Genomic DNA, 23518 nt, shown 5'->3' with positions numbered 1-23518 from the left:
ATAAAAAATTTAAGAAATGAATGGGTGTTTGTGTCAAATTCTTTTTCTGCATCCATTGAGATAGTCATCTAATTGTTGCCCTTAAGTCTATTTATGCAGTGAATTACATCCATTGATTTGCATGTACAGAACCAGCCTTGGAGTTAGTGTGTTCCACTTTTTCTATGGCTTTGAAGTGTAACATTAAATTATTTATTTGGTATCTATATTTTGATATAGGAGCCTCATGCTATAAATTTTCCTCTTGGAACTGCCTTCATATTGTCTCAGAGATTTTGATAAAAAATAATAAAAGAAAGCCTCTTGGAGTCTCTCCAAATATACATTGGGCTCACTAAGTGGCTTCCTGAAATGTGGCATGTTTCATCCTAGTATGAATGAACATCAAATTGGGGTCAGCCCAGGGAGAAATTCTACCCCAAAGATAGAATTCTGGGCAATGGCAACACAGGGTGATGGGAGGATATTGGGAGACACAGTGATTTCTCCTTCCACAACACCTTCTGGTCTCCTTTTTCTAAACAGTTCCTCAATGTCATCTTTTTCTCATGTCTCTCCTTGGCTTTCTGCTGGAGCACCCTTCTTCAGTGGGTGACCCTCCTTCTTAAGGTCCTGCCAACCTTTGGAAAGTGGATCTCAGATATGCCCAGTGCTTCCCAGGTTTAGCAAGGGCATGCTTAAAATAAAACCACACACATTTACTGGCTTGACTTCAGAAGGCTGGGTTCTCTATTTGCAAGGCTCTATGTGATATTGGATGAGTGAGAAAACTAGAATAAATATCAGAGAAATGGGAAGGCTGTGATGAATTCTATTGACCTTTTGTCCACCCAGAGACTGTGTCCCAAGAATCTTTCCCTGGGACTTGTACCTGCAGATCACGCTACTCCTTTTTATTGTGTATATTTAAGATATAAAATGTGATATATATATATATATATATATATATATATAGTGAAATAATTACTACAGTTAAGCAATTCACATAACCATCATTTTACTTATTTACCTTTTCTCTCTGCTTTTTTCAGTTTTTTATTTGTTCTTTTTGGATATACATGACAGTAGAATGTATTTTGACATATTATACACACACATGGAGTATCACTTCCCATTCTTGTGGTTGTACATGATGTGGAGTTTCACTGGTCGTGTATTCATATATGAACATAGGAAAGTTATGTCCGAGTCATTCTACTGTCTTTCCTATTTCTATCCCCCCTCCCTTCTGTTCATTCCCCTTTGTTTAATCCAATGAACTTGATTCTTCTCTCCACCTCCTTATTGTGTGTTAGTATCTGTATATCAGAGACAACACTTGGCCTTTGGCTTTTGGGGATTGGCTTATTTCACTTAGCATGATACTTTTACCTTGCGTATCCTCCCTGTTGTCAGTCTGAAGAATTTCTACATTTTGTATGTAGCAACTCGGTTCAAGAATTTCCTTCTTTAGGAAATCAAGGAGAGGAGGATCCACTGAGATTCTTCCCCCACCTCAGCCCATTGCAGTTGGCAATGTTAATTACATGTATGCCCATTTGACTTGGTATAGTGACCAGATGGGCAGGCAGGGCAAAGCAGCAGGGTCCACATGGGGTTGACAGGTACTTCCACTGAGAGTCTGCAGAGGTTAATGAGGGTGGATTCAGGAACCTAGCCCTCAGCTGGACTATAAATACTCATATTCAGCCGATGGGGAGAAGACTGGTCACACCTGTATGCTAACCATATCTCTGCCCCAGATGGGGGCTGCGGTGAGAACAGGGAAGTTAAGGTCCCCAGTGCCCATTTTCCCCCAGAGATGGGTCTCCTCAGGAGCAGGACTGAGGCTCCATGCCCAATAGCCTCAGCAGTCACCCCTCCCCCAGACTCTGTTCCTTGTGTGTAGGACTCTCCAGCCTGAGATTGCAAGTGTGTCTTGCCATAAATTTCCTCTTATAACCCTATGCCAATTCCTTGAGACAACCCAGATCTACATGCCTAAAACCCAGACTGAGGATGGCTGGGTCCTGATGTAGCAAGCCCACCTTCCTCCTGAACATACCTGACCACTGAGACTGTTATTTCCTGTTGCTTTCATTCAATCACCCTGGCTACCCCACCACGTTGTCTCTGACCTAGGAGAAGATATTGTGCCATCTATGGGTCCCTTTTCTCTGTCTCAGAGGGACTGTCTATGCAGAACTACTATTTTCCTGGATGCAAAGCCATGGAGGATATTATCTCTTGCATGCTCAAAAGCACCCACCTGATGCCAAACAACTCTCATGTCATTTCAGTATATCTTCTCTCTTTACCTAACCAGAATTTTCTATCATGAATTCATGTGTGTGGGTGGAGGTGAGGAGAAAGTGGGTACAGAAGAAGCCAGAGGCACCCTTTCTGGGTATGCTTAGTGTCAGGACTAGCCTTTGGAGTGAGCTGGAGTGAAACTGGATTTATTGTTTCCTCTCTGTGCTTGTTACTTTTAATTTGTTAACTTTATATTTCAGCCAGATACCCAGCTTCCCTTAGAGACTGGCCATGTCATAAATGATCGAATGAAATAAATAATAAATAAATGCTTCTCTCTTGGATTCCAATTTAAATCCAAGGAGCCCTGGTGAGATCTGAGGACTGGTCCTGTCAATTATTTCTTTCAGAATGACCTCCGGTTACTAATTGGCTCATTTAAATTCCTTCTTTTGAGGGCATGCTACAATGGAAGTAAAATAATTAAAGAGCAGCAAACTTGAATTTGTAGTTGGATATGTTTGAAGCTATGTCATTACCATTATGATACTGGGCACCATGTGAAATTGTGGTCCTGGGAAATGATAGTGTGTTTTAATTTTTCACATGCAAGTGATGTTTCGTAGTAAAACCTGAATATTAATGGTGATCCTTGATCTTTGCTTGCTCATATCTTTGTACCAAAAATACTGGCTTAAGGCAGTACTCACCAAAATATTTTGCATCCTATCACACAGAAAATAAATGATCGCATTTGTGTGGCACACTGGGTAAATGGATAAGATTACTGCATGTCTGAAAATGAGCATCCCAGGGTTGCAGCCACCTAAGACCCTGTGCCTCTGCCTGGAGGGTTGACAGACTCTAGGACTCTGCACACATATAAACTGTGTGTGGTGGGTCTTATCATTCGGGGGTATATTAAACAATCATTGCAACAAATTTGTAATTCCAAATCTTTATTGAGTAAGGGTAATAGCATTTGTAAGAGACCATGATGGAGAATTAATTATGGGGGTAGGGTTGTCATGAATGCATTTCTGAGGAAGTTTTATGTCATCAGTGACCTGAAATTTAGCTAAGTGAAGAATAAAGAAACTTCCAGAGAGGGAAAAAAGAGACAGAAAAGATTGGATATATCTGAAGGGTCCGAGGCAGAGGGGAGTGCCTCAAGGCAAATGTAGGGAAGCAGGTGGGGGATAAAGCATGTAAGACCTTGGTGGCCACAGAGTGCCATCTACAAAATGCTGGGAGGGGCTGGGGTTGTGGCTCAGTGGTAGAGTACTCGCCTACCATGTGCAAGGCCCTGGGTTCGATCCTCAGCACCACATAAAAAAATAAATAAAATAAAGGTACTGTGTCCAACTACAACTAAAAAAAATTAAAAATTTCAGGGAGTAATTATTGAAGAAACTTGAGCTGGACTGATAGGATCAAATCTGTGTTTTTAAAAAGACCACTTGGGCTGTTTGGGTGGCATGATACAAGTAAATCCAGGGCATTTTGTCAAGAAATGAGTCACCAAAGAGATAGTAGAGTGGAGAGAAGTAATTCAAAATGGTTTTTAAAAATAGGAGTGAACCACAAACCTCATTGTGTGTGTGTGTGTGTGTGTGTTGCCAACATTTATTGGCCCCAATAGCTTTACCTTCATTTTATTGAATGTTCAGAACAAATTAACAGCTCCATTTATCAATAAGAAAATGTGTGTTCAATATCAAGATTCAAACTCAGACCTAGCTGACTCTATAAATCTTAACTCTTAACAATTTTGCTGTTCCTCAAAGGAGGCTACTTAACAAAGAATCCCTTTCTAAAGAAACCTCTTTGAGCTAACAAATCAAATGTGCATTTAGGAATAATAAATATTCCCAGTTGTATGTTAAATGCAAGAAACACACCAACATCCTTTTGTTTTTGTTAGGGTCATTCTATCTGGAGCAAGTTGATATCTCATTGTGGATTTGATTTGTATTTACCTGAATGATTAGTGATGTGGAACTTTTTTTTTCATATACTTGTCAGCCATTTGTATGTCTTCTCTTGAGAAATGTGTTTAGGTCTGTTGCCTATTTTTTGAATCAGATTATTTATTCTGGTTTCGAGTTTGGGGAATTTGTTGCTATTGTTGTTATTGAGGTGAGTTTGTTATATAATTCCAATACGAACTCCCATCATATATATGGTTTGCAAATATATTCTTCCATTCTGTATGTTGTGTCTTCATTGATTATTTTCTTTTCCTGGGCAGCTTTTTTAGTTCAATGCAGTTCTGTTTGTCTGGTTTTGCTTTTACTTCCTATGCTTTTGGGGTTTTATCCAAAAAACTCTTGCTTATTCCAATGCCCTAAATAGTTTTATCTATGTTTTTTTCTTGGTTGTTTCATAGTTTCAGGTCTTACATTTAAGTCTCCTGTGTTTATTACATTATTATTCAAAATAACCTGAAAAATGGAAACAACCTAAGTGTCCATCAATTGCTGATGGATAAAGAAAATGTAGAACATACACATTATGGAATACTATTTACCATAAAATGATTCCATCGCTTGCAACAACATGGTTGGAACTGGAGATCATTATGGTTTTCTTTTGTTTTTCTGTTTAATTGACACATAAAATTGCATATATTTATGGGGTACCATGTAATAATTTGAGTACACACATATACATTGTGTAATGTTCAAATGAGGGTAAACATATCTATCTTTTCAAACATATATTGTTTCTTTGTGGTGAAAAGCTTCAAAACCCTTTCTTTTAGCATTTTGGAAATATATAGTACATTATCCTTACTCATAGTCACACTAGTGTGCCATAGCACACCAGAACTAATTTCTCCTATATAACTGTAACAGTACCCATCTATCAACTTTTCTCCATCCTTCCCCCTACTTTACTCTCTCCAGATACTGGAAACCGCTGTTCTAGTCTCAACTTGTACAAGATCAACTTTTTAAAATTCCTCATATGAGTGAAATCATGTGGTGCTTGTCTTTCTGTGCCTGGCTTATTTCACAAACAGCTTAATATAATGACCTCCAGTTCCATCCATGTTCTGTTTGCAGCCTGGGGATATGGCTTAGTATTAAAACAATTGCCAAGCATGTGTGAGGCCCTGGGTTTAATCCCCAGCACCACAAAACACCCAAAAGTTATACTGCTGCTCCACATCTGTGTGCCTGGAATAGTAGGGATTTGAAGGTAGGCCAATGCTAGCATTTAACTTTTGGATTTTACTAACATCAAGGTCCATATGGTAGGATGAATAATGACCATGTCAAAAATGTCCACATCCTAATCCTGGCACCAATGAACATGTTGCTTTATATGGCAAAAGGGACTTTGCAGATGTGATTAAGTTAAGGATATAAAATAGGGAGATTAAAGGGTTCCTACAGGGAGGCAGAAGGTTTTCAGTGAGGAGGGTTGAGACATCTGTGGAAACAAGAGATTGTAATGATGTTACCAGGAGCCAAAGAATTTTGGCAGCCTCAGAAGGATTGTCCCTGCTTACACCTTGATTTTAGTCCTGTAACACTGATTTTAAACATTTTTTTGGGGGGGAGGGATACCTGGGATTGAACCCAGGGGTGCTTAATCACTGAGCCACATCTCCCTAGCCCTTTTTATATTTTATTTTGAGACAGGGTCTCACTAAGTTGCTTAGGGCCTTACTAAATTGCTGAGGTTGGCTTTGAAATTGTGATCCTCCTGCCTCAGCCTCCCCAGCTGCTGGGACTATAGGCGTGCACCACTGTACCTGGCTTGATTTTAAATTTTCAATCTCCAGAACTGTAAGACAATAAGCTTGTGTTGTTTTAAGCCACTAGGTTTGTGGTAATTTGTTACAGAGGCAATAAGATACTAATAAAGCCCATAAAATTAAAGTGGCTACCATAGCAAAGACATTGCACACACTGGGCAAACAGGCCAACTTTGTTCATTTTCTTAATGTAAATCTACTGCACTATCAGACATATGTGTATGTCTGACTGGGGATACACAGTTTACCAGCTGGGATATTGATCTTCCTGAGGGCAAACCTGCTGAATTTCTTTCTATTCCACTGAGAGCTCTTAAATGGAACCCCTGGGATTCAGGCACTGCTCAAGATACCAAGCACCGTTAGCTGGATGCTCTGGGGACTTCTAAGATGGTCCCAGTATAATGCAGTGTCTAAAACAAACATAGTTTGGGCTCCCAAAGCTTGAAGGGTCATGTAGATCTCTATTAGGCCACACATTCCTAGCCAAACTTAGGAAGTGTGGCTTTCTCCTCTCCTGACTTTTCATCTCCCTAGGCTGTCAGTGGAACTCTTGAAAATTCCTTCTGCTCTCCAGGTGCACTTCTCCACAGCCCCAAGATGCCTTTCAGAAATGTTTTCTTCTCCCCAGTCTCCCTCTCTGGCTTTTCCCAGATTATGTTCCTGCCCTTTCTACTGTGAAAGCAATTCCACCTCTCTCAATCAATTTCTCCCGTCAATTTTTTTCTTCATTCGTTACCCAAATGGATACAACAGAGGTCAGGGAACCAAGTAACTCTAACAACAACAACAACAACAACAACAACAACAAAATCTTCTAGGGAGCATAGACCAGAAGAAATATTGTCAATATTAAATACTAATATTTTTGATCCATATCACCACTGACAAGAAAGTAAGTGATCACCAGCAGATGTATTTGGAAGAAATCCTGGGTGAAGGTTGACACCTTTGGCTTTTCACCAAGGACAAGACCGTCTCCAATATTTAGGATTTCCTTTGCGACGAAACAGCAGTGTTTGACCAGAAGATGGCGATCTTTTAAAACAAATTTAGGTGGTTGCCTAGCATGGGGACCTGGGATATAGTGAATCATAGTTGATAAAGATTTCCTGGTGCAGAGAAGGGCTGTGGAGACAGAGGAACAGAGAAAGACTGATGCAGTGAACTATGGTCAATAGGCAAATGAGACTTAACATTCATCACTTATTGATATTTGTTGTGATTTACCCTCTATCCATGCCATCTCTTTTTCCCCTTCCTCTGTTTTATGCAGGATCCTTACTGATTTGCCGTGTACACTGATGTTTATGAAGAACTGAGGCCATATTCTAGTAACCTCCCTTTAAGTCTCACTTTCCCTGTGTCCGTAGTATCCTATGTTCTTCTGTAATAGCATCAACCAGAGGCCCAATTAATATACTGCTTGGTATCTACAATCAACTGTGTGTTCTATGAGGTGGGCTCTGTTTTGTTCACTGCTGAATCACAGCATGGTATACCTTCCTAGCACATAGTAAGTGCTCAATAAGTATATGTTGAATGATTGTAAGAAATTCAAGGTTGTAACTGACTTGAATTTAAAAAGTGCTTTTTGTCTGCTTCCATTCTAAAAGGCCCATGGATGATAGCTGATTCTTACTGAGTGATTGCTGTATTAAACCTTAGCTACATTATCTCACTTTTCCCATGAACTCTATAAGGTTATTCTGAGACAGAGTAGCTAGCTATGGGTATATAAATAGTAAATGACACAAAGTTCAAGGGTACCCTTTTCACTTTGGTGGTACCAACCCACCAAGATTCTCATTAGTGTGCCACTCTGTGGACCTTAAAGCACCTCCTACATTCTCCTCCTCTTTCCTTGTTCTCACTTTACCCTCCCCAATTGACAGAAAATGCCCACACCATTACGCCCCATCCCATTTCAGTCAAGGACCTCAGTGGTTCATGGAAAATATCTGAAGTCTATTAATAGGAAAGCCAGGTTCTTAATGAGGTGATTATAAAGAAATGTAAATAAATAATAGCCTTCAATCAATTGATTACAAGTACATTAAGTGAGGTCTTGCTAGAAGATTCCATGGCCCATCTTGAAGCAATTGTAAGGTTTTTACATGAGGCCTCCAAAATCTACCTTCAGAAACCTGACTCTAGTCCTTACCAGCTGTCACTTTAAGACCTTCCTTCACCTTTGAACTCTGAAGAGAATGGCCTGCTCAAAGAGGGGAACAAAGTCCTGAGTTCTGATCGAAGAAAGACAACTGTAGTTATTAACTAGTATCTTCCTTTGTTTTTGTCCTCTTCTACAATTTCTCAGTTTTTGGACATATGACATGTCTTGTATTTTAAAGGCCACTTTGGTGGAAAGCAGAATATAGTTTTAAAAAGTTAACCCAATGCTGATGTCCTGCTTACTAGAATTATATCATAGTCAGCACAGATGAAATGTTTACAAAAGAGTGGTGATTTGTATCTCATTTTGAGGATTTTTTTCTCTAAAAAAGTCTAGCACTGCCCTCATTAATCATGACATTGATATAGCAGGAGATATGGACAGGGGAAGGGATATTTCTTGAGGGCTTGCCTAAGAGGATTCCCCCCAATTTTTTGTTTTCCTGTCTGTGCCCTTCCAAACCAGGCTTCTCTTACTCTAAATACTTTCATAAAATGGTTGCTGGAGATACTCATTTCTTGGAAAATCAAAGGCATCTGAAAATAATTTGTCATTCAAGTGATTCAAAACCCAACTTTATATTTATCAGGTACTTGAGGACAATTTGGATATGCAAGATAAGCCTTCAAATGTGTTTTGATTGGTCAGCAATCATTTAAAAGGATTTAAATACAAATGCTCTCCAAAGGGCAAATGCTTCCTGGGTCAGCCACAGTCCTCACCATTCCCTAATGTTCCCTGTCTATTTCTGTTCATTTTTAGTTGTCTGACTCAAGACATTGGATTTTGGACTGTTTTTTGTAAATGTATATTTTACCCTTTGATCTTTCTGTTAGTAATCAGTAGGTAAGGCTGCTTTATTGAGATAAAAATGGAATCATTTCCAGGGTTCCTATAATCCTGATATTTTTCTTTCATATAAAGAACAGTGCATCCAGGTGTGGTGGCATGTGCCTGTATCCCCAGCTACTCAAGAAGCCGAAGTGGGAGGATTAATTGCATACAGGAATTCGAGACCAGCCTGGACAACAGAGTCCTGTTTCCAGAAAATCCAATCTAAGAAAACGAGAGAACCAAGATATGCAAAGGCTAAATATCTTGCCCCTGCCATACAAACAGGAAAAAATAGAAATAGTACAAGCAACAAAATGCATAAATCACATTAATGCTGCCATGAAAAGAATCCTTAGAAGTGACGTAGGGCCAGACACAGTGGCACATGCTTGTAATCCCAGAGACTCGGGAGGCTGAGGCAGGAGGATTACAAGGTCAAGGCCAGACTAGGCAACTCAGCAAGACCTTGCTACAAAATAAAAATAAAAAGGGCTGTATATGTAGCTCGGTGGTAAAGCACCACCTGTTTAAATAAGACAAAAAGAAACCACTTAAGCAACTTACCCTTTCTCAAATGGAGAAATTGAGGCACAGAACCAAAGTGATTTGCTCGAGGTATCATAAACTATTAGGTGAGAATCCTTGCTTTAAAATCTATACCTGTGTTCCATTTGGGGAGACTACAGTATTCCAGACAACCTCAATATCACATAAGAGTCAAACCCAATGTTGAAAGTTACAGTCTCACATACCAAGTAGTTCTTTTTTAACTCTACTTTCAGTTAATTTTTTTAAAACAATTGTTCTTTTTAGGTATTTAAGTCTATCCTCCATGGACAACACCTCATCGTGACCTCCTGCTGCAAGAGGCCACCAAACTTTCTAAACAGCTCTTATCAACCAAACACAGGAGTCAGGTCTGAATTGGGGGGTAGTGCACTTTATTCACAAAAAACACAGTACCATACAGGCAAAATCTTACTTCATTGGCAAAACACAGACATATGCATACTCCCAAATGTAGCACTGGGGCAAACTTTAGACACAGAACATTATACACCAAGTTCACAATCAAACATGACATAGTTCACAATCCCTCAATATTTTTTTCTTCAGTGGAGTATGACACCTTATTTAACAGTTAACCATGACAAACAGATGAACTTCTTAAATCTAATTCTCGACCTAACTATGGAGTGAGGCCGACTCAGCCTTCAGAACTGTGTAGAGGATGCCTTAATGGAGCCAAGCTCTTGATTTATGGTATCTTCATGCTGGATGAGCTCATATATAGTAGGTGTTCTCAGCTCCTGTTTCAAATTTAGGCACAACCGGACTGGCATTGATTTTGATACCCAATCTGTAGTTTAACAGGGTTGATGTGATTAGGATAAATTAATTGGTTTTCTAAACCATGGGAGAAGAGGGTAAACTTCACACTCAGGAGGCCTTCGACATGCAAGATTTCAATATGTTAACAATCTGATTACTGTGAAAACTGTTACTGGTTCAGACATTTAAATCAACATTTCCCAAGGTGTGTCAGGACTGAGTTAATCAGTAAGTGAATAGAAACAACTGCAAGAGATTAGGGATGTGATTTCTCACTGCTATTTGATATAATATGCAGCATTTCCTTATGAACTGCAATATATCCAAGACATCAATGAAACTTTTAAGTTAGCAAAAAAAAATGCTTTTGAATTATAAAATAAAGAGTGGCAGAAAAATTTAGCTCTTTGCTCTTAGGATAGGCAAAGCTTTGGAAGACCTTAAGTCCTCATATCGGGATCCAGAAATGTAAGTTTGCTTTTAAGATAAGGTTAATGATGTAATAAACTCGAGTTGGATGAGTTCTTCAGGTATTCTTTAATTTTTCTTAAATAAAAATATATATTTTAACAAGAAGTATTTTATGGTTGAAATGTTTGGGAGGGGTTTCTAAAAACATGACAAGTCTTTCAAATGAGAAAGATAAGAGGCGGGCACTGTTCTGAGCCCACATTGCTCCTAAGATAGAGAACTCAGTCTTCATATGTAAAAATCACTCAATTTCATGTTTGTTATAAAACTTAATTAAAGCAAGGGAGGTTATCTTATAAAGCCCTTTCTGTATTTGACAGTCTCTATAAATAATAATCAGGGATTTTTTCATGTATATTCCAGTACTAGATAGAAATTGACATGCTAATATTTAACCATGTTTAAGACATGTAAGTGAAGGGATCTGTCTAATTCTATGGCCATAAAAACAAAAGGAAAATGTATATGACTCTAGGGGTCTTCAGGTAGTAAAGAACCACATGAAATAATACTGCTTTCCTAAAACTGGTATAGTATGTTATCACTAATAGGGATCAACTGATGTCTAACCATGTTCCAAAGGGAAAAGAAGGTGCCCTTTGTAGTTGGTTTCACATGAAGCTAGTCAGGGAGGCCTCTTGCTGTGATTTTATTCTGCTCATCAAGTTAAACATTTGAACTCGGTAAACACTCTCCTCTGTAAGATGTAAAAGAGAAAAATGTACAAAAAAACCTAGCACTGAGGCTAGATGTCTAGAAAATTCACAGAAATTAGAAGTGGCCAGGAGATTCCTGGGGCATCAGACTGCAAGATGTCCCCATCCTGGTCTGAAGGAACCACATATCCCTGCCCCCACCGGCTTATCTACTTCCTTATGTAAAGTAGGAGCCAGTCACCCCCGGAAGCTGTGAGGCTATGGGCTCTGTACCAACACTTCACCAGTGCCTAAGGACAATTACAGGCTAAGTCTTAACCTACTCCACTTTATTTCTGAAATCAGGTATTTTTTGTTAAAGGTAGGAAGAATGGGACACAAAAATTCTCATAAGCACATTACATTAACTTTTTGAAATTAAGAGAGCAATCACAAGGTTTTATTGTATCCATCAATACAAATTGGTCTACATAGACAAGATGAAGCTTGATCTTACTGAAATTAATTAGGTAATTATTTGGGTTGTTCTTACTTTAATGCAGACAGACTAAACTGAGGAGGGTTAAATCAAGTGCACTTAAATGGCCTAATGACACAGCCTTTAGTTCTTCCACATTTTCCTTTTGATGGTGATGGTGATGGTACTGAGAAGAAGGATACAGAAGGCCAGAAGTTGGAACTTCATGACCGTGGCAGCAGCTTGGATTTGTACAACACAATCCAGAGGGCAGTTACTGAGGTGGAAATCCCGATGAGCTTCAGCAGGCCAGATATGGAAGGCAGGTTTCTCTCTAGGAAGGTGGTGGTGATTTCAACTGATGGAACATCCTAGATAATAAACACAAATCATTAGTAGAAAACTCTTCCACTCATAAAGAGAAAAAATATCTGTAATATCATGCATGGGTATACCTGTGAGTTTTATGACTAGTCTATGGATATGGACTAGCCAAACTTACCTTAGATTCAGGTTCTTGTGCCCATATATCTTTCTTAGCCACCTTCCCCAGAGCATTCAAGACCTGAAAGAAAGTGACCATGGTATTATGAAATGAGGTTGTATAGGTGTGTCAGATTCAAAGTCCTATTTATAGGCTATTAGATAAGCCCTATAAGTGAGGGGCACAGAAATGAATATTTTCTATTAGCAACCCACTTGAATCAAAGTGTGAAATATGATATATCAAGAACTATGTAATGTTTTGAACAACCAACAATAAAAATTTAAAAAAAAAATAACTAGACAAATGAATGGCCAAAGGAAATGGGACACACACACACACACACACACACCATGGAATATTATTCAGTTTTAAAGAAAAATGAAATCCTGCCCTATGTGACAATATAAATGAGCTTAAAGGACATTTTGCTAAAGGATATAATCTAGGCACAGAAAAACAAACATGTTCTCACTCACATGCAGAAGCTGAAAAAGTTTATCTTAGAGAATATGTAACAACAAATCCCACTATTATGTATAATTATAGTACACCAATAAAAATAAAGAAGTAGAGAGTGATACAGAGGCCACCAGAGGCTGAGAAGGGTTGAGGATAGAAGGGATAGTGAGAGAATGGATAGTGGATAGCAAAATACAGTACAACAGGAGGACTAAATTCTAGTGTTTTATAGCACAGTTCGGTGAACATAATGATTTGCTATACATTCCAAAATAGCTAGATGAAAGGATTCTGAATGTTCCAAAGAAATGATGTCTGATGTGAAGGAAATGCTAATAACTCGAATTTGATCACTGCACACTGTATGCACACATAATATCTTACTACCCCCAAATATGTATAATTATGATGTCAATGAAAAAAATGGGCAAATATATAGTTTCATGAAAACATCATTAATCCATCTAAAAAATTTTAAAAGAAGAACCAGGAAGACCAGATGCCAAAAATGCTGCTGAGACTCAGGAGGGAACACTTCAGCTTCCTCCCTTACCTCTCTAGCTGCACGTTCTCCGGCCTCAACAGCTCCTTCCATGTAGCCACTCCAGTGTGTAGCGGTTTCTGTGCCAGCAAAGTAAATCCTGCCCACTGGCTGGCGAATCACCCTATGAGGAAACAAAGAGGCCACACAAAGTTACCTGGGATGCTACTGAGGGGAAATGAGCCAATGACTGCTCTCATTTACTTTGCAGAAGACAGGGAAACTCAAATTATTTACAAAACACAGCCCAAGGTAAAATGTTCCTTAAAGGCTACTCCTTATTTCCTAGGCCTATACATAAGGAGGCTGTCAGATCATCAATCTGTGAAGATGATGTTGACCTTTTTCAAGCTGGCCAGAATTGGAATGTGAGAACATGCATTCAGTCCACAATCGGATTTTTTTGGCTGTGTGTCTCCTATTTTGTAGTTCATTCTGCTTCCCACACTGTTTTTCCAAGGGGGAACATTCTTTTTGAGATCACACATGGCCAAAGTCCAGTCATGCAGGTAGTCCCAGTGTATTAGGAGGGACTGTTGCACCAAGTGGGAAGATAGAAATGGACTGTAAATTGACTAATTCTGATAGAGGAGAGACATGAGGGATTACATACATGAGTTTGTTTCTTTAAATTACAACTTCTGTAAAGTTTCTCTGGACTTTCCTAGGGAATAGCTGAAGGCAGGAAATGGCCCTCCTCTTATAAAGAGGTCCTGCCAATGAAAACCAAGGAAGGGCTAGACCAAATAGGTAACTGTCCCCTCCAGCCTTCTCAGGGTTGAATCCTGCCATTCATGCAGCCACTTTCATAAACACTCTGAAGCTGCACACCCCACCCCACCCCACCCCACCCCAAAGACTTTCATTTCAACCCACTGGCACTTTTTTTCCATTCAGGAACCCTGTGTTTCATCTCTTCCTGACCCTAGTCCCATCTTCTAGACTTCTACATCACAACAGAACTAATCCAATTTATAAACTCTGCTATCACAAACAAAGGCTGTTTGAACAGTTAACAAACAAGACAGGGCTGGGGGTGCAGTTCAGTGGTAGAGCACTTGCCCAGCATGTGTGAGGCCCTGGGTTTGATCCTTAGCACCACAAAAGGAAAAAGGCAAACAAACAAGCTTCCAAAAGGAAATGGTTAACAAATGCTTATTTCTTGTGGACAAACATGACCTAGTGTTAACTTTCTGGCTTTTTTGTCTGGAAACCAGATGAAGGTATAATGCTACATATGTGACCAGGGAATACTGCTTATGCTAAAAATGTTACCTTACCCATTCCCACATTGGTAAACTGCATTCAGGCTGAAAGGATTGGGAATGAACTGTAAATACCTGGAGGGAGACTGTCACTGTGGGCTTCCTTGAGTGTGGTGTCTCTTCTAACTGAGCAAGTGACCCTGGGCTCTATGCCTGTGACACATAGTGATAATGGCTTCTATGGATCAAGGGGCTTCTAAGTCAAAGTGGATCCCTGCACCTCCTGCCTCCACCCCAGTGAATCTCATCTCCTCATCACTTGCTATATACAGCAAGGATGTGTGATAGTCCTCTGTTGGCCAGACAGATATATTGGATTAATGCATTGAAAGTCCTTCTGTATAGACTGGTGTCAAGGAGCCTAGGGTGGTAGTGTGAGACTAAATGTTGATCTGAACTCAAGAAGGCCCCTTGAAGGACAGTGCAGTTTGCTTCATTCTCACAAATATTGCTGACTAATCCCAGCTACTCAGAGACTGGAGCAGAAGGATCACAAGTCTGAGGCCAGCCTGTGCAACTTAGGGTGACCCTGTCTCAAAAACAAAACAAAAAAGCCCAAACAGAAATAAACAAACAAACAAACAAACAAACAAGTACTGTTGACACCTGAAGTTCTTCCCTGTGCTCGGCTATTGTCTATTTGCTGATATCCTTGTTTTTCCAGAGACATTCAGAAAGATACAAACTATCTATCTAGGGCATTAGAAATAGGAATGACAGCTATTTCTAGAATTCTCATTGAATACTGCTTCTGTTAAATGTGATACAGGTCTTATAATAACTGGTGTAGTGCTTGGGCAGTACCTTCCATATTGAGTCATGATCCCAGGGGGGAAGTAGGCAGTGTAGCACCCTCCAGAGTACTGCTCCTCACACCAGTTCTTCTCTTCATAATGCACTGGCTGAAGTTGGTAGGGAGAAAATTCCAAAGAGAAAAATGAAGCTGAAATGCTATAAGTCACAATGAAGGCTCTTACATGTTTTACTTTATCAAAAATTTCACAGAGAAAAAGACAATAACCCTGTTTTTGTAACTTGCTGAAGAAGAAACATGATATTATCAAGTAATAGCCTTTTGTGAGGTACCAAGTTGCAAAACATGGACATTATGACTTTTTTCAATCTCTCAACTAGGGAAGACAAAGTATCTCAACATCTGGGAATGAGGGCATCTTCATGCTGATACTGAAGAATTTAGAGCTAAAACTTTAGGGAAATCCATCAATGATCAGCTTGTGGAAAGATCTGCTTCAATCTCTGGAGTTCAACAACAACAGACTTCACTTCCTTATCTACCCAGGTGTTTCTGCTGCAAAAAAAGTTGTGAGGGAGGAAGTAGAAGACAGTCATAGTATCTAAGAAAGGATTTGGTCAGAATCCCTTCCCAAAGCTAGAAAAATGAATGTTGGAATTCTTGCTAAAAAGGGGAACAATTAAGATGTAAAATGTTCCTAGAGGACATGAGAGAATCTTCTCTGAATTCCATAATACACTATGAAAATGTGTCATTTAATTAATTTACAGATAACCCCTCAAAAGTGCCCCCAGCTATCAGTGGGTTCTTCAAAAGTCATTTCCCTCTCCTGATTGCTTTCAGTGGTAGATTAAAAGCACTGAAATTTCTAAATGAGTTGTGAATTGAGTTGCACATGTAAAACTAAATTATTATGACTTTGACCTAGGCAGAAAGTTTACATTCACTGTTCTGTCTTGTATGTATTACTAATGTATTCACCAACAGAAGATGACATATTTGGGGTTTTCTTTCACATCTGGCAGTTGACACTGACTGACATGAGGGCAGGACCTCTGTTTTGAGAACCAATCTCTCCCATCCTTAACATAATTCCTGCCATGCCAGGCTGTCATCACACTTTGATGATAGTTATTCAGCAAACATTTAAACTGCACAAGAGGATTACAGCTTTGAAATTCCATGCACCTGACACCAATTTTAATGGCCTTTTTTTTTTTAACTGCTAAAGTTCATCTTTCAAGTTAAGAATAATTCTTCTTAACTCTCTTCATAAGACTGTCAGGAATCCAGAATCTGCTTTGCTTTACCAATTCCAGTGAGCAGAGCACAGCCTGTTAGGGACTAAACCTTGGGGTTTTCTTACTTGTAATGCTTCCTCAGATCCCAGCACTTTGGCATACAGCTCACAGATTTTCCTTTTCCTATTAAAAAAAAAAAAAAAAAAAGGAGCCAAAAAGGTTGTTAAGGAAGTAATAACCGATAGGTACAGAGTAAATACAGTGAGGTCCAGGGCATTCACCAATGAACCAGATTTATTACAGAAAAATGAAACTCAATGGCCTCCTGTTACTATACAAAGCAAACAGTTCAATGAATCTCTGTACTCAGATTAACTTTCTCTGCCTCGATAGTCATTTGAAAGAGTCAATAGAATATTCCTTCTTTTTTTTTTTTTACATTTCTGCCTCTTTTACTATCTATTACAATATCTGAGATAAAAATGGGTAAAATAAGATTAAATTTAACTTAATCTTAGGGATTAATTCCATATAACTTTTCTGGAATATATAGAATTCTAGAATGATCCTATTTGTAAATATGTAGTTCATATGATAGCAAGTCCTTTAACTCTCCTATTCTTGTTTTGTAAATATCTGAAAACAAATAATACTCATTTAGTATTTTAAGCATAAAGTATGCTATTCTGAGAGAGACTTACAGTCATTTCAGTCTAGTAATCTGTAACTTGGATAGAATGGTCTGTGGACTAGGACACTGTGTTAAAGGGTATCTGGGGGATGGACACAATACACTACATGATGGTACCTCAAAAAGTCTTTGGCTGGGCTGGAGCTGTAGCTCAGTGGAACAGTGCTTGCCTAGCATGTGTGAGGCACTGGGTTCGATTCTCAGCATCACATACAAATAAATAACATAAAGGTCCATCAACAACTAAAAAATATTTTTAAATGTTTTTAAAAAGTCTTTGGCTATCCTCATAATTCATGACATAGACGAAAAGTATAGAACATGAAATGTATTATGTCTGAAAAATCAGTAGCTATATTTACCTAAAGTTTTCTTAAAAGGAAAAAAAAAACATTTTAAACTCACTACTCCTGCTTAAAAAATTTTTAAAAAGGTCTAATTATTAAACTCACCATTTGTAGAAATTAATGGTTCTATTTCAGGATTTGTTTGAATAGGTTCACACTGAACCAATTACATACTATTTATGTTTCCTTTTTTACTTTTGTAATATAGTTTAAACATGTGAAACTGTCCTTAAAATATTTGTTGAAGACTAACAATCAACTGGAAAATATTCATTAAAAATGGGGCAAAAAGTTTAATTCAAATCTGTAAGATAAGCATAAAATGCATAACTAAAAATAACCAATAAAATCTGACAAGATGAATGGCCAAAAATATTCGGGGGGGGGGGGAGGTCAAGAATATTAGTAATAAAAGAAATAGATTTTAAAAACACTATTTTATCTTGCCAATTACATTAGAAAATATTATTAAAACATGCTCCCAATTTCTCTAAATAATCTGGGAAACAATGTCAACTTATAAATTTATATAAAGCCTTCTATACATTTATACAACTCTTAGAATATCCATCTCATAAGTATAGAGGATTAAATTAGGAGGAATAGATGGAATTCTAAATAGGACTTGCTATGCAGTTTTCCCATGGAAGGTTTTAAGGAAGAGACAAATGCCACTCCTGACATGATGTCACACAGCATGGGGTGAATATTTAAATTCCAGGACACATCGAAAATCATAAAGGTAAGAAGTCTCAAGACTACTGTCCACCTGTCTCTCTCAGTCTAATCTGTGCTATTCATTTCAGAGATTAGGAAGCTGAGACTCAGTGAGCTGCTGAGACTTATTCAGCATCATTCAGCTAATTAATGGCAGGGTGAGGCTCTACATTTCTGAGCATCCTGCTCATAGTAGATGCTCAATAAATGTGTGTGGAGAATCAAAGTCCATGCTTAGCCTAGTGTGAGACCCTCTCCTCAACTCTATGAAGAGATGAATGATTCTTATCTACTACAAAAGAGTGTTACAAGCAATGATTCAGATATTTTAAATCAACTAAAAATTAAGGATATTAATAGTCAGTATTCTAAAATGTTTAATGATGCTTAGCTTATTTTTTGGACACATAATAAAATCTTTATTAAAGCAGAGTGAAACCCAAAATTCAATCAACCTCCTTTCAGTTAATTTTTTAACCATGAATGATAAAACCAGTTATAATAGAAATACAAGCCATTTAGTGTGCTTTACATATATTATTAGATGAGCCAAGGACAGGTCACACAAATACATCAGGGAATTATCATTCTCTTCCCATCTTCCCATTAGAATTCAATTTTTATGGGGGGGAATATATGTAAGGCAAGGATATTAAAACAATGCATTTTTTCCTTTTTCAGTGCTGGGGATAAAACCCAGGGCCTTGCACATGCAGGGCACATGCTCTACCACTAGGCTACCACCCCAGCATGGAGCAATCCATTTATTCAATCAATGCATTTATTTGGCTTAGCTCTAAAATCAATAGAATGTATTTTAAATTAAAGCCTAAAGAAGTCACTGTGCAAATCATCTTGTTGAATTTATCCGCTGGCTTTTATATCTGGATACTCAATCAACTGAAAAGCTTGTTAAAAATACAAATACTCGGGTTCCTTGAACCTTGCACCTACTGGATCATAATCTTATAGGCCTCAGAAAAATATATCTTCTAAACATCTTTTGGAAGATTTTGAGGCAGTCAGTTCTGGAAGCCACTGTTCTCATCAATGATATATTCAGTAAGGTTTTTGCCTCACAAAAACTTTTGAGAAGTTGAGCCACTGTGTAGAATCAAAACCAAATGCCTACCTCCAGGCTGGTATTTATTTTATTATTAATAAGGAGGGAAAGCAGGAAATCCAAAAGAAAATGTCAAGCTCAGAATGATGTAATGAAAAAGAGTATGTGTTATCTGCTATTCCTGTTGCAAGTTAGCCGCTATGGTTTGAATACGTATATTCTCTAAAATTCATGCATGTTGGAACTTAACTTCCAAGGTGATGGGATTAAGAGGTGGGGCTTTTGGGGATGTGATTAAGTCACAAGGGCTTTGTCTAGGTTATAGTTTTTATAATTTTCCTTTATTCATCTTACAGAAAAACTCTACCTCTCAACCATTATAAATAAATACAAATGTGTAAAATTGAGTTAAAATACACATATGGGCAAAGGGGCCATAGCAAAATACAGAAAGGTTGATTTGTTGGGCTGAGAATATTTGTAAAATATTATGTTTTTCCTGATGAAATTCTACTTTGTTAGTGCAATGAACACAATATAAAGCTTGCCTTTTGTCTATTTTCAGATTGTTATGGTTTGGATGTGAGGTGTTCCCCAAAAGCTCATATGTGAGACAATGCAAGAAGGTTTGGAGGAGAAATGATTGGGTTGTGAGAGCCTTCACCCAATAAGTGAATTAATCCCTGATGGGATTAAATGAGTGGTAAACACAGGCAAGTGGGGTGTGGCCAGAGAAAGTGGCTCATTGGAGGCATGGCTTTGGGGTACATATTTTGTTTCTGGAGAGTACAGTCTCTTTCTCTACTTTCTGATCATCATGTGAGCTATTTCCCTCTGCCATACTCTTCTGCCATGATGTCCTGCCTCACCTCGAGACCCAAGGAATGAAGCTGTTCTTCTATGGACTAAGACCTCTGAAACCATGAGCCCTCAAATAAACATTTCCTCCTCGTTAATTGTTCTGGTGGAGACCTTTAGTCACAGAAGAAAAAAAAAAAACTGACTAAAACACAGATATAAATGCTTTACCTTATTTCTTTGTGGAGCTTAGCAAGTCGATCAGCTTTCCGGGCAAGGATGAAGCTGGAGAGAGAGAGGGCATACTTGAATATCAGGTTACAGTCTTTATGCATTGTCCCTTCTCAAGTCTTTTATTACTGCTATCTACTCAATATTAATGAACTTTCCCAGACCCTCCTATATTAGTGCAAATACCATGTTATCTTCAGTCTCCCTCTGTGTCCAAACCCAGATAGGCTTGTTATGGGCCAGGCTATATGGGCAATGACCAAACAGACTCCATTTTACCCTGAGACTCCATATCATGTAAGAAATGCTTCTCCCATGAAAAAGCCCCACCTCTGTACCCATAACAGTTGTTTAGCATAGCATGTTTGGAAACACAAAATGGCAATTCTTATACAATGGAAAATTATTCTCTTAAGTTTCCACTTTTTTTGGGCAATGTACCTTGTTAGAGATTGATTGTCTAGACATTAGTAACCATTCTCTAATGTGTACTGAATTAGGGTCATTTTGACCCACCTCCCTTCTGCTTGCTTACTGCTATGCCAACCTGGAAAGTCCTATGGGAAATACCAATGTACCCATTGCATTGTCTCCCTAACTGCCCAATTCATCTTCTATACCTGCTTGCTTGCAGCTACATCAACCCAGATGTGGTTTTTGCCTTTAAATATCCTAAAATTCTCAGGTTCAGGGCTGTTCCTTGCAGAGACAGTTACGGGTCCTGTGGGGAATAGTCACCAGCAGCCGACTAAATAAAAACTCTTCAATTTGGACAAAACTGGGACTTGTTGTGTTTTCTAAGTCCCACAACAGGCTGAGCTCCTAAATAAAAGGTCAATTCTTACTCAATATTTTGCTTGTAAAATTTATTACATTATTTGGTATACAGTAGGAAATCAAAGGTTGGACGAATTAATGTTGCACTAAATAATTACATTGACAATGATTATTGTCTTCTGTCAAATACTTGGTAAAAGCTGGACAAAGAAATGTTAATATGTGTCTGTAGTGGATTCCAGGAGGGGTATCCCAGGTTCCCCTTTCAGGACTTTTACTTGGTAACCTTAACTCACAGTGGAAACCTTCACCAACAATTATACTCAGCAGGAGAGAACTGCCTCAATCAAGTTTCTGCCCTTCCTCAATGGCCAGCTCTGGGATGGGGTGGGTACCAAGGATCATCCCCACACCTCATTTCGGAACAACTCTGAAGGGCCATCCCAGCTCCAGAATTTTCCATGAGATTGAGGACATCTTTGTTGAGATAAATCTAGAGCCCAACTTCTCCCTCTGCCTGATTCCAATTCCCTCTCTTCCCCCATAGGTAGTAACTCCTAGGGCACTTCCCAATAAATCTCCGGTACCCAAATTTCTATTTTCAAGTTGACTTCCTAAGAAACGGATCTAAAACAGTCCCCCAATAAAGGAACTCAGTAACACCCAGATATAATCTGTCTGCTTTCCTTTAATTGAACAGATTCTATTATACCAATATTACTGATTATATATATATATATAAAATAATTGAATGTGACATGAAATTCTTAATCCCAGTATTATTAGAAAGCTTTCAAAAATCCACATGAAGGCTGTGGATGTAGTTCAGTGGTAGAATGCATGCATAGCATACACAAGGCCCTGTATTTAATCCCAGGAACCACATACATGCACAAATCTAAATGAGCCATAGAGCAATGAAATTATTTCTCCATTTAAAAAAGATTTTATAGGGCTGGGAATGTAACTCAGTGACATAAGGCTTGTCTAGCATGTGAGAGACCCTGGGTTCCATCCTCGGCAGTGCAAAAAAAAAATCTTTAAAAATTATATTTCTTTGGTTCCAAATCTGCCAAAAAATAGATTAGAGCTAAAAACAGTATTTCTTCCTGTCCCCACCTCCAAGTTAAACTGTTCCTCAATTGGATTGGCAATTCCTTTAGGGTTGTGATTTGTGATCATTCTGGGAAGCAAAGACACAAAGTATGTTAACTCACAGAACAATATTTCTGAAGAAGCTGTGGACTATTTAAGAAATTTAAACTACTGAATTTTATGGGATATAGTCATAACTTTATTTGACTTAACCCTTAAGTTATGACTCACTAGCAAAGATTTTAGTTAAATTTTAGGTTTAAGAAAGAATCAGTAAGGTTGGGCCTATAAAATATTTAAAAGAAAACCACCACAAATATCAAATTAAAGTTTAAATGACTTATCTGAAAGCCCTTTAGTCAACTCATCATATGTTTTTATAATCCCTTTCCCAAAGAGCAATTAGTGTTGACTATTTCGATCAAATCTCAAGTCATGCATGAAATAATCTCTTATCTAACTATGCACAAATATTCTTCAACTTTCACTGGTACTTTATTGTGGAAATCATGCATGCTCTCTTTGTGTTGAGGACATTTCACAGTCTAAAGTACAAGTTTGTTTACAGTTTTCCAAAAGGTGATAATTATTTCAGACACAGTGCTAGGCAATTGTCACCTCTGTCTTTGAGGCTTTCTTGGCCAAGTGCAAAGAGCAAGGTGGAGGCAATATATCTTCAATGCTTTAATTATCAAGAACAAAGTTCTGGGTGGAGTAACTGTCCCGATAAGACAAGGGAGAAGCTGGTCAACAGGCATAAAAGAGAATAGACAATTTATCCTCAACCTTATAAATTCATAGTTGGGACAGACTTATGTAACAAAAGATAGATTAACAAGAGAAAAATAAGCAAGTTTATTAACCCTGAAGTACACATCACATGGATCAAGGTAGTGGTTTGAGTCTAGCTTATATAATTATACCTAATGAAGATCAACAAATTTTAGAGACAAAGGAAAGCTTCTAAAGGGAGCATGCCTACAATGGGAAGATAAATATATGGGAAGACACTAATAAAATAAAGTATACTTGCAGATTTCTCTGGTTCTGTCTCTGAATTGATGAAGGATTGTCTCCATTGAAGGATTTATGTCCTATCTATAGGGGGAGGACAGCGAGACCTTTTGT

General features: G+C 38.3%; 1 protein-coding gene across 1 annotated transcript in view; it reads right to left on the bottom strand.

The window, feature by feature from the left end:
* Positions 1-9928: 9928 nt before the first annotated feature.
* Positions 9929-23518, bottom strand: part of Maoa (monoamine oxidase A) — a 71821-nt gene continuing 58231 nt past the window's right edge. Inside the window, exons 10-15 of the mRNA XM_046453860.2 lie at positions 20519-20572; positions 16797-16854; positions 15481-15578; positions 13424-13535; positions 12427-12489; positions 9929-12295 (exon numbers count right to left, since the gene is read on the bottom strand). Of these exons, the coding sequence (XP_046309816.1) occupies positions 12149-12295; positions 12427-12489; positions 13424-13535; positions 15481-15578; positions 16797-16854; positions 20519-20572 (532 nt within the window). The 3' untranslated portion in view covers positions 9929-12148. The remainder of the gene's footprint in view (positions 12296-12426; positions 12490-13423; positions 13536-15480; positions 15579-16796; positions 16855-20518; positions 20573-23518) is intronic.

Source organism: Marmota monax, unplaced genomic scaffold, assembly GCF_021218885.2.
Source record: "Marmota monax isolate L192 unplaced genomic scaffold, Marmota_monax_Labrador192_F-V1.1 WCK01_AAM20220418_F8-fsc00182, whole genome shotgun sequence".
Classification (NCBI taxonomy): Eukaryota; Metazoa; Chordata; class Mammalia; order Rodentia; family Sciuridae; genus Marmota; species Marmota monax.
This window is presented reverse-complemented; position numbering and strand designations above follow the sequence as displayed.